At 39.5% G+C, this 13391-nt stretch overlaps 1 protein-coding gene across 1 annotated transcript in view; it reads left to right on the forward strand.

Moving 5' to 3' along the window:
• Positions 1-2353: 2353 nt before the first annotated feature.
• The window catches only part of exoc2 (exocyst complex component 2), a 45646-nt gene continuing 34608 nt past the window's right edge, over positions 2354-13391 (forward strand). Inside the window, exons 1-2 of the mRNA XM_084011730.1 lie at positions 2354-2423; positions 12725-12889. Coding sequence (XP_083867856.1) covers positions 12772-12889 — 118 coding nt within the window. The 5' untranslated portion in view covers positions 2354-2423; positions 12725-12771. The remainder of the gene's footprint in view (positions 2424-12724; positions 12890-13391) is intronic.

The following is a 13391-nucleotide window of genomic DNA, read 5'->3' on the forward strand; positions in this document are numbered from 1 at the left end:
GATTCATACTTGTTTGATGTCTTACAGTTGAAATGCCCTGCGCAGGAAGGAAGTGCTCACCCACTGGTCGCCTGTTCCATCTTCAGGAGCTCTATGGGAGGGAGGGAGGATTTCAGTGCGATATTTACAGTGACCTTTTCCTCTCACTGGCCAGGGGCCCATGGGAAAAAACTGAAGAGGACAAACAATGAACAATAGGGTTCAGGGATGAGCAATGGTGCCAGCGCAGCATGTGCCATTACGGGATGTGGATTGCAGAGGGTTGGGGGGTCACAGCAAGGATCAAGGCACCAGTAGTCTTCCTCAGGATCACACCTGGGACACCTGCTCAGAAAGCCTGTGCTATTTAAAAACACAACATGCAATCATGTGTTCCTCACTAAATGGGGATGTTGTTAGTCTAGTTGTTTAAAGAAAAGGTTTGACATTTTGTGCTAATATACAGCTCTATATGCATTCTTGCCAAGATACCACTCTCATATCTGTCTATTAATTATGAGGCTACAACCAACAGCCACTCAGCTTATAGCTGAGCTTAAAGATTGGAAACCTGGAAAAACAATTATCATATCACCCCAAGGGAAACCACAACTTGTTTGACACTGGATTTTGTACAAATTAAAATAAAAAATAGATATAAATAGATATCAAATGTAGAAATACATATAAATAGCAATAACAACAGATAACAACAAACTAACTTAAAATATTCCTTTAACAAATAACAAATCTCTACATAAATGGTTCTTGCTGTATTGTAAAATGGCCTTGGTATTTAAATAAAGCTTATATAAATATCAATACTATATATTTAATATGCTCCTTAAATGGTTCCATTGCATTTGAATCAAAACCTGATAATGTGTCAAATGACCCACTGATTTGTAGATTCACCATGTGTAATATGCGACTGGTGTTCTTAGACAGTGGCAACGGTTGGACCACTGAGACTAAGATCAAACTCTTCCACCGTCATCGCTGTAAGTTGATGTTTATAAAGACAAACAGCCCCTGTGTTGCATCAGCATCTGTGCAAACTCCCAAGTCACAGTTTGATCCCTCAATTATCAGATTACCCCGTCTAATTGGACAATATGGTTTCCCCGGGGATTGGGCCTTGCCTTATCACAGAAATTCTTTCTGCCCTGCACAATTTGGTGAGATAAATGTAATGGTATCAGTGTTCTAGTGTGTGCCTGGGTGGTCTCTGTTGCATTTCTAATGATGCTGCGCCTTTCCCAGAACAAGTGGAAATACCTCAGTGATGCACCGTGAAAAGAGAGACGAGGAAAGAAGCAAAGCTCCCACTGGGCCTCAGAATTCTCACACAAAGGACATCCAACACTTCAGAGGAACAAGCGGACTAATAACACTGTTTCTGCTGCATTTAATCTTACATCCACTCTGAGCACAAACCAGATGACCCATAGATCAAACCCATCATTAGATGTTGTTACAGCGCATCATTAAATTCATTACTTCTTGAAAAGGGCCTTCAGGACAGAGTTGCAGAACCAACATCTCACCAAAAGTTAGTGTGAAGTCAAAGGCAAATTAAAAAAAATAAATAAATAGAATATTGGAAAATTCAACCAGATCACGGATAAGTCTGTCCAGGTAGTTAGTATTAGGTAACAGGATGTCTTTAATACAGTGTAAAAACACACTATCAGTTAAAGTACAGCTTTCAAAATGTCACCTAAAGAAACATGCAGAAGAAGTAATATCAGCAAAATGCACTTTCAATGTCAAAAGTGCTCATTATGCAGATTTTCAATGTGTTCTATTCTAAAATATATTTGACTTTTGTATTATTATTGTTGGTGCACAATAATTAATTGACATTTTAATGTTGCTCATTAAGGTGCTAATATTAACTGCTAAATGTTTTCACTGTTGGGTAGTTTAATCTATGACAACAGATCATCTTCATCATCAATTACAACCGTCTGATGAATGTGTTTTTTTGCGACCGGAATGGAGTTGAATCAAAGTATAATGCAACATTAAAATGGAAATAATCACAAAACTGTACCAACATACATAGTTAGGTAAATGTATTTAGAAACTTCCTACCACTGCTGAGCTGTATACTGCAGATAATTTAATGAAGAGAATGGGGGGAAATAAAGCAATGTTTAAGCTTTTTCTTACTGTATCATTATTTATTTTTCCTTTCAGAAATGTATTCTAAGTCATATAGATTCATGAATAAAGGTGAGACATAGAGTATGCCAACAAAACGTTAATGGAGCTATACTGTCATAGTATTTTACAGTAGATATAGAATGTGTCTTAATAAATATTAGATATTTTCTTTTAATTTATTTCTCTTTTATTTTGAAGGCTGTGGTTGAGAACGGAAAGCCGGAAGAAGTCGCAGGATACAGGAAACGGACGCTGCAGTCCAACCGTTGTAAACTGTAAGTTGCCTTTTTCCTAATATATTTCTCCTAAATGCCCGGGGTAGAGTCAAAAGCCACTGTGGTAGGAAAGGTGATATATTAAGCGGTTTGTAAGGCTACGACGAACACAATTGACAGCCGCTGCTAACACTTCCGACATGACGAATAGCTTGCTAGCGAACAAGGACGCCTAAGCTAACGATGTGTCAACAAGGCTGATTTCTCTTACTCTAAAATGTATCGTACTCTTCTCGTACTCTAAAATCACTGACGCGTTGTTCAGTATGTTGTACCGGGCGTCTATGATAGCAGAAACAGCGGATAGATGCAGCTGTTAGACATGTCTGTCGCCGTGTTAACGGCAATATGGTTAGCTGAACCGTACTCCATCAACATGTCTGAGACCTTAAAGCTGATGTTGTGTTGTCTCAATTCTTCTTTCTGGTAGCCGTTAACGGCTTCTAGAAATGTCGGCTTGTTGTCTTATTTAGCTGTGCTCACTGCTGTCATAACTGCTTTATTTCGCAAATTAGATAGATAGATTGATTGATTAATTGATTTCTGAAAGGAAAGTCAATTCTCGTAGCAGCATTACAAATAACACAGTTACTGTTTGAAGAAAAGGTGAAAAAAATACAATAACGTTGAATACAGTTTGAACTGTATATCGATAAGGTAACATTTTAGTATATAGGATGGTGACAAGGGGCAAAAACAAGGTAACAAATGCAGTCAGGTACTGTATAAATCCAGAGCATCAGCCTCCAGCCTGGCAGGGGTACAGGAACTGTAGGCAGGAATTACCTCCTGTTTCACTTAGCAGGGTTGGATTAGATTGTTGCTGAATGTAGGCTACTTTTATGAGTGTGTAGTATTTTGGGGGGTGGAAGGTGTTGTCCATCTTAGCCCCCAGTTTGGACATTATTCTGTCCTCCACCAGCTCCTCCAGAGTGTGGAGCTTGATGCCCAGTGCTCCAGCCTTCCTGATCACTTTGTTCAGGCACCTTTTCCCTTGATGCCTGCACCCCAGCACACCACAGCATGTAGGATAGTAACATGTGGAGCATGGCTTCCTCAGGTAGTAGAGGTGGCTCATGCCTCAATGTTGGATCACGCATCACGGCCAGGTATTTGTAGGAGCTGACGATCTCCACGTCACTCCCACTTGTGCTGCATGTTCTTCAATTTACTGACGGAGCAATTACAATAGTCTGCTTGTTATTCATTGAAACGGCACAAATCAGTTTAGGACTGGAGTGTTGGATGTAAGAGGGACCCAGCAGTGATTACTCATTGCCAGGTGGCATGGTTTCTCTCCCAACTTCTGCAATATATTACATAATATATTACAATGAAATTAGATTCAATAACTGCCTTTTAACACAGAAATAATGATTGCCTAATGGCTCTATTAAAAACAAAGTGAATGTGTTGGACTTAACACCTTTCTTATACTTGGAAAACATTTCATGTATATAGAATGAGCAAAAGAAAACCTTGTCTCACTGCTACGATCATGCTCAGGAGCAGTGTCGTGAGGATAAATAATCCTTACTGAAAGTTATTTGTTTATCAAATGTGTTGGTTTGTTTTGCAAGCCCTCCACTTCAGAAATGATTACGCTATCTTTTCAGTGTAAGATATGTCCCCTCTTTCCCCACACACAGCGTGCTTATCTTCATAAGTAATACAAAATGGTATTACATGCCAGTGTGAGGCTTCAGCAGAAAATATGGAATTATGGAAACAGCCACTATAATATTTCTATAGTTTCTGTGTTTTAAGCTGGCTCTTATTATGATTTCAGTTAATTGCTACATCTGCAAGAGTTACACAGTTGTAGTCGCTGCTTCTCTTCTCTATTTTTGAAATACCTGTATGCATTAGCAAGTAATTCATATTTTCATTTTCAGTCTATCTGCTGATTATTTTCTTGATCAATCGATTGATTGTTTTGTCTACAGAAAATGGTGAAATGCATTTTATAATCTTCCACAACTAAAGGAAATGTTTTCAAGCTGCTTGTTTTTGATATATATATATATATATATATATATATTACTGACTTATTTATAACCTTCATGATGTAATATAGACACATTTCTCAGCTGAGCCTCATTATGTGAAGTGTTTTCAAACCGAACAGTCCGTTTGCCTCTGTAATCTCTACTCTTGTGTACTTTTGTCAAATGTTTTTATGACATACTTTCGTTAAAGAGGCTTATTCAGGGGAAACAGTACCTTACCGTGTGTGTTTGTTCAACTGATTGATTGTATGAGAGAGTGAACGAGAGTAATTGATTGACGGGTAGTTTGCAGGCAGGCGCCACGTCGCAGGAATAAGTTGTCATTGAGCTCCTCCATCATTTGTGTCGACATCCATGGTAACAATTCCTCAGCCTTTCAGTGAGAGCCTACAGAGGTCTGTGTATATCTCCCTTCTCTTCCCCAAAGTCAGCACTGCTTGGCTGGGGGATGGCGGGGGCAACGGTACACTGATCCATTTCCTGCCCCCTCCTGGGGCTCTAATTGAAAAATTTGGGTGGCCCTGCTTGTTTGTTTTGGTGGAATGTGGTGGGTTGTGTTTTTTGAGGCTTTTCCTCAGTGCCGCTGCTCCGTAGACCTCGGGGTGAATCGAGTGACGGAGGTCAGGCCGAACCTTCACTTCTCTCTCACTTGTTTGCTCTCTGCAGTCTGCCCCACCTGGTAGTCTCCTCCCTGCTGACAGGCTTGCTGGGCCACTGGTTTCACAGTATGGTTTCTGCGACCCAGTCAGACCTGGATAGACAGGCGGAGGTGCTTCGGCTGGGAAAACAGGTCACAGCTCCAAGAGACGAGCTCAATAATAATGGAATCAGATATTTGGTGTAGATCCTTGCAAGAGTCAGGTTTATTTAAACAATTAGTTTGTTGTTAATCTATAATTATTATTAATCTAAAATTGAGTCCCTCCTTGATTTCTCCCGTGAATTTTGAACATTTTAAGTGTCTTAAAAAGGTGATAAAGTGGCTAAATGAGTCTACAAAACATCCTCACACCAACTAGTCGGCCTTTTCGGGCCTCATTGCGTGTTGTCATGCTTGTGCCCACGGTGTAGTTTGTTTGTAGCCTAACGTTAGCTTTTTACTTCTGGTCATTGCATTTATTTTAAAGAATAACAAAAGTCGTGTTCATTTGTGATGATTGTCTTGCTGGACAAAACATGTAAGTATCACAAACATATGTTTGCCGCGGAGCTTATTTTCTGCAATATTCCAGAAGCCAATGGAAAAATCTCAGTGGCTTTTTGTTGAACCAGTGTGATGCTAACCTCTGGGCTTGGCATACAAAAATATGTCAACCCTGCACCCCTCTATTGATTATGTGATTAGTCAATTTCCAGAGCAGTAATCAACAACACTTTTGATAACTTATTATGGTTCTCTATAGTTCTCAATTTCTTAACATTCATTTGTTGACATTTACTGGTAGCTTTTCAAATGTGAGTATTTTCTTTATTTTGTTTTGTAAATTGAATACCTTTTTCCGTTTTGAACCTTTGCACTGATTTTTAAGATGTCACTTTCTACTATCAGTTCTACAGGCTACTTTTTACTATTTTTTTTAACCCGTAGTTATTGAGTATTTTTTCTGAAAATTAATCAACAACTGAATGTTGATGCTCAGTTAATCGTTGAGTGCCAAAAAGTCACTGGTGTCATTATCACAAATGTAACAAATAGTGTGTCTGTGTCTGTGTGTGTTTCATTCTTTGTTAGTAAATTGAATATTTGGGCGTTCTGAACTGAAGGCCAGACAAAACAAACTGTTTATAGACTTCAGCTTTGGTTCTGCAAATTTGGTTTGGCATTTGTCAACAATTAATGATTCATCCACAATGTAATTGGCAGATTATTTTCAGCCCTATAAACAATTAATCAATAATAAAAAAATAATCAACAGATAATAAATGACACAGAATACGTTAAAAATGAGTTGCAGGCCTAAATAAAAGGGTGATTTGTGGTCCGTCAGCAACAGTGTTTGTGCAGTTCATGATGGTATGTGACTGTGAAGATGGTTCTCACGCTGGTGATGTGTTTTTTTATGTAAAGCAGCAGTGTTATAGCCTGGCTCATGAAGGATCAGATATCTCCGTTTGGCCATGTCACTGGGCAAAGCCGCCTGTCTCCAGTCTCTTAATCCTCAGAAAACATCTTCCTGCATTTGCAGGCCTCTACTTCATATTTCTGTTTATTATTCCAGGAGTTTTATATGGGAAATTGGGGACTTCACTTCATTAGGGCCGAACTCTGAAAAGCACTCGAGACTGACAAACAAACAAACAGACAGCCCTAAAGATAACAAAGCTTGTGGGCAGACATCATGATGGTTGGATAGTTAGCCAGAGGCACACATCTGATCACCCTGTCCTCTTCCTCTGTCACGAAAGGCTCCCCTGAAAGCTGAGACTTTCTGCATGCACAGGAGATGCTGACTCATTGTGGAAGAATCATGACTAGACATGGTGGTTTTTAAACAGAACCTGCACAGTTGATTTTAATATGATCCATTTATACGAAATCTGATATAGTTGACACATATTATGGTCAATTTGGCTACATTGCCCTTTCCACTTCTTAGAGGCATATGGCAGCCTGGGTGTGAGCGAACACTGTGGAGGATTGTTCACAGCTTCACCCAGCCTGTGATCAGACCAGTCATCTCAGGCTGGGCAATGTTTGGCCCACTCTGTCCATTCAGAGGAGTCGGGATCTTTGATGAAATCTGGTGTTTGTGTAATGTTGGGGAGCATGGAGTGAAATGGTGTTAGTGTGTGTGTGTGTGGGGGGGGGGGATGAGCTGTCTAAATGGGTCCCTTTGTGCCCGCTAAACCCATCACACTCTCTCTTACACACACACACACACACACACAGGACACATCTACACCCTTCCACACACACTTGCCAATCACTGCCATATGTTAGTCACCTTTCAGTTAAGAGCAGCACATGATTGCACACAAAGGCATCAACGCCTTATTCATGAGATATTCATGATATGGCGGGTCTGGTCAATAGAGTCCCAAATCCATGGTGCTACACAGGGAGGGAGTTTGTCTTGTTTTGAAGTTGTCGAATTATAAAGCTTGCCAAAGGTCAGAGTGTTGTCTGACTTGTTTTTAAACCTCTGACAATTCATTTTGGTGCATTATTTGTAATATTATTAAGACTCTTATTATCCAGACCGGATGTTTGTCTTAGGTTTGCATTACCTCCTTCCCCTTATTTGATAGCACTGAGTGGAGACAGACAGGACATGGTGAGAGAATGAGGGGTGTGTGTATGACATGCAACACAGCTTCCTGATTTGAACCTGGGACATTGTAATTACAGGACTTGAGTCTTAAATAAGGTCAAGTTGGTAGATCTGCAACTAACTAATATTACCATTTCCCAAAATTAAAAAAAGCATAAATGAAAGGTGTGTGAAATGGTGAAAAAATCCATCACAATTTCTTAGAGGCCAAAGTGATGTCTCAGTTGTCTATATAAAAAATATATTACAGTTGAGAAAAGCAGAAAATCTTCACACAGGAGAAGCTAGGGTCCGTAAATGATTGGCATTTTAATAATTAATCAAATAATTGTATGTTATTGTTAATATATTTTCATTGGAATCATATCTTGTTGAATGTTTTTGCCAAATTATGTCTCCAGATTAAATATTCCAATCATATTGTAAGTAAAAAAACCCTTGCAAAATGTTTTTGTTTTACATTTGCAGACATTTGTCTGTAGTGTATGTACAGTAATATACCATAACACAGTTATGACGCGTAACATAGGTTAAATTATTTTATTTATAAAGAATATTGTCCTATTGTGATATATTTTTAAATGTTTTTTGTAATATTGATTTAAAAAATGCGTGTAAGTAAATCTTTATTTGATGTTTTATGGTGTTCAACCCAATTTACAACCAATTATAATAAAATATTGTAAAATATTGTTGCCTTGTTTACTGTAAATGCTCTTCCGTGCAAGCCAAATGCGTGTGAGAGAGTTTACCAGTGAACAAGGAACATTTACTTTGATGCATCAGAGTGTACTTGAAAAGCATCAATATCACATTCTTGATTACTTGTCTAAGCCAAAATCATAATTGTGTTTTCAATTTTCTTGTGGCCTTTTTTCATTGTCTCTCCAAACCCTGTAGTAGTCCCAGTAGCAGTGGGGAATCCTCCACATGTCCTAATCTGAACATCTGGGTGTCTACTATCGAATCACAAGGAATTATCTTTGAATTATCTCATGAAAAAAATATAAATTGCTCCCATGTCCCGGAGCATTGAGCACAGCTTTTCTGGGGATGTACTGCGTGTGGCTTGTTGGAACGAAATGGTGTCATGTGACAAAAAGATTTATTTAGAGCTTTATTAAAAAGACTTTCTTATGTGTCTGCATACTTGAGCACAAGGCCAAGGAAGGGTTGTCACTTGTTAGCACTGTGCTGCAAGAAGATCCCGAGCCTCAGACTTGCACAGCTACCACACAGATTAGAGCCAACCCTGCTGTTTGTAAGTCAGCCTCCAAGGAAAACAAACCTGCCTTTTTAGCCCTATTAGAGAGAGAGGTTGGGGTTCGGGGCTAACAGCATCATGGTTGGAGTCGAGAGAGAGAGAGAAAGAGGCTAAATCTGGTTTTGTGTTGTCATTGATTAAATTTAGACTTCACAGTAAGACATGGCTTGACACATGTTGGAAGAGAGTGAGCTGTACTCTTGTGGGGATCCTCTGATGCCCCCTAGAGGTTAACTCCTGCATTCCTCTTGGGGAAAATGCGGCCTACCTCATGAGTTTCCAGTTGGAGCTTCAGAAACCTTTTTCTTTTGTTTTCCTTCTTCATGCTACTTGAAGGGAAAATTCACTCAGTTTATCCCCGGTTTGTATAAAGTCATAGTGTCTATTGCCTAGTTTACAGGGTATTCGTGGTGGTGTGTGACATGAGACTTGTGCGAGAGTCCGTTTCTGCGTGACTTGCGTGTGTGTGTGTGTGTGTGTGTGAGTGTGAGTGTGTGCATGTGCACGTGTGCATGCATGCACGCATGCTGGTGTTATAGAGAGGGGTCTGGGCAGTGTTCCCGTGTCCATGCACAGCCCCCAGAGTAAAGTAAACACAGCGGCTCTTTTCTCATCCCAGCCGTCAGCAGGCTCTCCCCAGGCCCGCGCCAGAGACCACACACCCAGACCACACACACACACACACACACACACACACACACTTGCACACACATACGCGCACACACTTACGTGCACACATGTACACACACTGCCCAGACCTCTCTGCAGATCCTTCCACATACTCGCACATACACACAGACCACACAACACCAGCCCGGGCCCCTCGCACGCAACCTCGCTGAGCTGTCATTCCGCCCAGCGTGTATATGTGTGTGTAAGTGTGTGTGTGTGGGCAGGCTATCTGTGTGTTTGTGCACGTGTATTTCCCAGATGAGGGGGGATAATCTAGAAACACTCCTGGAAGCAGAATCGCAATTGTACGAAATAAAGATCCGAGTTCTCTGCCCCTTACCACTCCCACTCTAAACATATGGGATTGATGAAGGATATACCGTGGTCTTGTTTAAGGCCTGTTAACCTCTTATCTTCTTCATGTCAGATCCATAGCCCCTCTATTTCCTCTGACAAGCACAGAGCAGCAGCAACAACATGAGGCAAATCCCGTTGGAGTTTTCTCGTTAACTCTGGGATGTCAGGGCGACGGAGAGTTGGGGGGGTCTGCAGAGAAGTTTCCCAGAAAGGTTCCTCTAGGAGGTTTCTAGGTCAGTCCATGTGCTGCTCTCCCACTGTAGCTTTATATGCTTCTGTGTTTTTCTTGTGCCATACTTAAACTATTCCTACAATTTAAAAACGGTTCAAGACTCTGTAGTGATAATCTGGGGTCTGAAGTCTTGTTATGTGCCACGAGCCAAAGATTCAATACAAGCAGATGATTTGAAGTGTCAGATGATGGGACTTCAGTGTTTGGGAGGTTTTCATATATTTACACATTTAAAGTACTGAAGCGATTAGTCTCAAATGATTTGTCAAAGCCAATTGATGGGAAAATTATTATTTAGTTATTTTGATAACTGATTATTCCAGAGAGATTTTTTTGTGACCCTAACTAATTAAAATGAAGGTATGTCCTTGGTGTTGGTTACTTTTTGAAAAGACAGTCAGGTATTCTATAAGGAACAGTTATGAAGTACTGTTTTACACTACAATGACCACTAATAGTGCTACACTAATACTGTGTAAGTATGTGTAAATGTGTAAATTAAGTTCCATGTTCATTACTGAGGTGGTGTCGTACTTGACTGCACTATATTGAAAGACATTTACATGTTTTCCTCCATTTTAATCTCTGATTATAATGCACTACACTACAATACCATCACTAAATTCAATGCAAAAACATATAGACTTTAACACCTCTATGACCTCATCATAAAAAATATGGAAGGTTGCATTAGGTTGTAAAATGTATATAATAAACTGGCCACTGTGTGTAAAGCACAATATATTATCACTGATGTTTATTTTAACTCACCATGCTCAGGAGGTAGAGTGCTATGTATATACAGTCCATGTACCATTAAATGAAAAATTTGTGCTTTCATGTGGCTCAACGTCAGCTTTGTATGCAATTTATCTGAATTGCATCAAAAGAGCAGTCCTGTGAAGTAGGGTTGCAACTATTCTTTTCATTATTGTTTCAGGGATGACTTTAATAATGAATAAATAATTTGGTCTATTAGTCCACGGTGAACGACCAACAGCTGAAAGCCCCAAAATATTCAAACGACAAAGAAACCTAGAAAATCATCACAGATGAAAACTAAAACGTGACAATGTTGACCGATTGTCAGAATAGTTGCCAAGTAATTTTCTTTCAATCAATTAATCAAATTATTGATTCAGCTTTACTGTGAAGGTGACGGTTCAGCGTTCAAGGGTAATACAACAGACATGACTCAAGCATATGGTTTTTTTTTTTGAGACTTTGTAAAAAATTAACTTCATTTTTTCTGTCAAAAATCACTTTTTGTCTGTTATCATTGTGAACTTGAATATGTTTGAGTTTTAGACTCAGCAAACTAGCAATTTTTAAGATGGCTAAGGGATTGTGATTTGCAAAATAATATATTAATTTCAGCCCTGGTTTATGGCTCTTGATGCTTGTATTTTCTGCTGCAGTGGGTGAAACACAGATTTTCTTTTTACGGGAAAGTCTCACTAATCAAAGTCGTGCTCTGACAGTTTTGATTTCCTTTGATATTGAAGCCTCCGTTGACTCTTGGAAGTCTTGTTACACCTCAGTTGTACCTAAACCTAATTAATGACCATATATCTGTACAAAGGGTTTCCACCCTGAACTCGTTGCAGGTCCGGTCCGTGTGAACTCCTGCATTGTTTGTGGAGAACGTGTTTTGGCTGCGGAGCAAAAGGGAGGAAGCCTCTCTCAAGCTGAGAGTTGAAATTGGTCAGCCTTTTTGAGACCTGGCAGTAATTTATTAGCAAACATCTGTGCTGCTGAAATACATCCTTTCATTTTTTCATTTGGAATTTTTCCCCGTCTTCCTTTGCTCAGCCCCAACATGAACTGATTTGCATGGGTGCTTCTTCATTGGTACCATAATCTGTACTGTATTGTGTGGGCTTATGTGGAATGATTGGGGAGGCCAGGTTTATTTATCCTTCGCTGTGAGGTTTACATTCTTCCTTTCCTCCCTGCTCTCTGTCTGCTCCTTCATTCTTGGCTCTCTTCTCTATTTTTCCTATTATCTGAGAGATAACTGCTGCAACGCATATATTGCTTGGAGACCTACAGGGTGGGAAATTAACACTAGCTGCCAGCCAAACGCTGCTCAAATTTGGCTAAACTAAAAATCGAAATATCTGGGTGTGTTTTTAATTCAATAAAAGTGACTGGTAAATTAAAAAACATATTTACCATATTTATTATTAACAGGAGACGTTTGTTCACCAGCTGCAGTTGCATGTTGACATCAAGATTATTTTTTAATCCCTTTTTATAAAACGTCCCGGGTATTGTTTACTGCAGATTCTAGTAAAGTTGGGTGTGTTTTCTGTTTTTTTTCCTTATATAATAATGTTCAGCTATTTCAGCTTCCACAGTTATTACTTTTTAACTTTTTTTAAATAGAACATTTCTTTGATACTGTTTAAACACCTAACTGTGAGTGTGTGGGGTTTGCTGAGTTCTGTGTTACTCAGCATGTCCTCTTATGTATGCGTCCTGTCTTTTTCCAGGTCCAGCTGCTGATCGACCCAGTCTTCCCTTTCTGCCTCAGGCCACCATGTCTCGTGCTCGTCAGCCCCCGCTGGTCACGGGCATCTCGCCCAAGGAGGGTCCGGCTTGGACGAAAGTCACCATCCGTGGAGAAAACCTGGGCACGGGCCCAGCCGACCTCATCGGTAATGCATTTATAACAATATGATTAACCACACACCAATTAACCACCAATTTCTGTTTAGCAATATTGATTTTCATGGGAAATGAAGACATCCGTGTTCAACCTTTACATCCCTCCCCTTGATATTTTTTCTTTCATCTTTCTTAATAAAAATTAGTATACGGGTACCGTATAGTATTTCGATGCATTTTATATAAGCACACAGCTATATAATGTCATCACATTATGTCATTAACATTTATTTGTTTTATCATAATTTATCTTTCTTAGGTTATGATTTTTATTGTTTCTATCGCTCCTTGATAGTTGCTTTTGTTGAAAAAGAGGAATACTGATGTTTGTCATTTAATTTCTGCACTCGTACGTTGATTACTTTGTAATTTAAGTCATATTAACCGATTTTATTACGTTATCCATCAACAAACCACAGCAGCCCCTTTTTAAACAGGCTGGTGTAAAGTTTGTTTTTGTTTATATGATATGTAAGTGGACAGGACGCCTGA

This window comes from Eutrigla gurnardus, assembly GCF_963514095.1.
Source record: "Eutrigla gurnardus genome assembly, chromosome: 6".
In the NCBI taxonomy this organism is placed as follows: domain Eukaryota; kingdom Metazoa; phylum Chordata; class Actinopteri; order Perciformes; family Triglidae; genus Eutrigla; species Eutrigla gurnardus.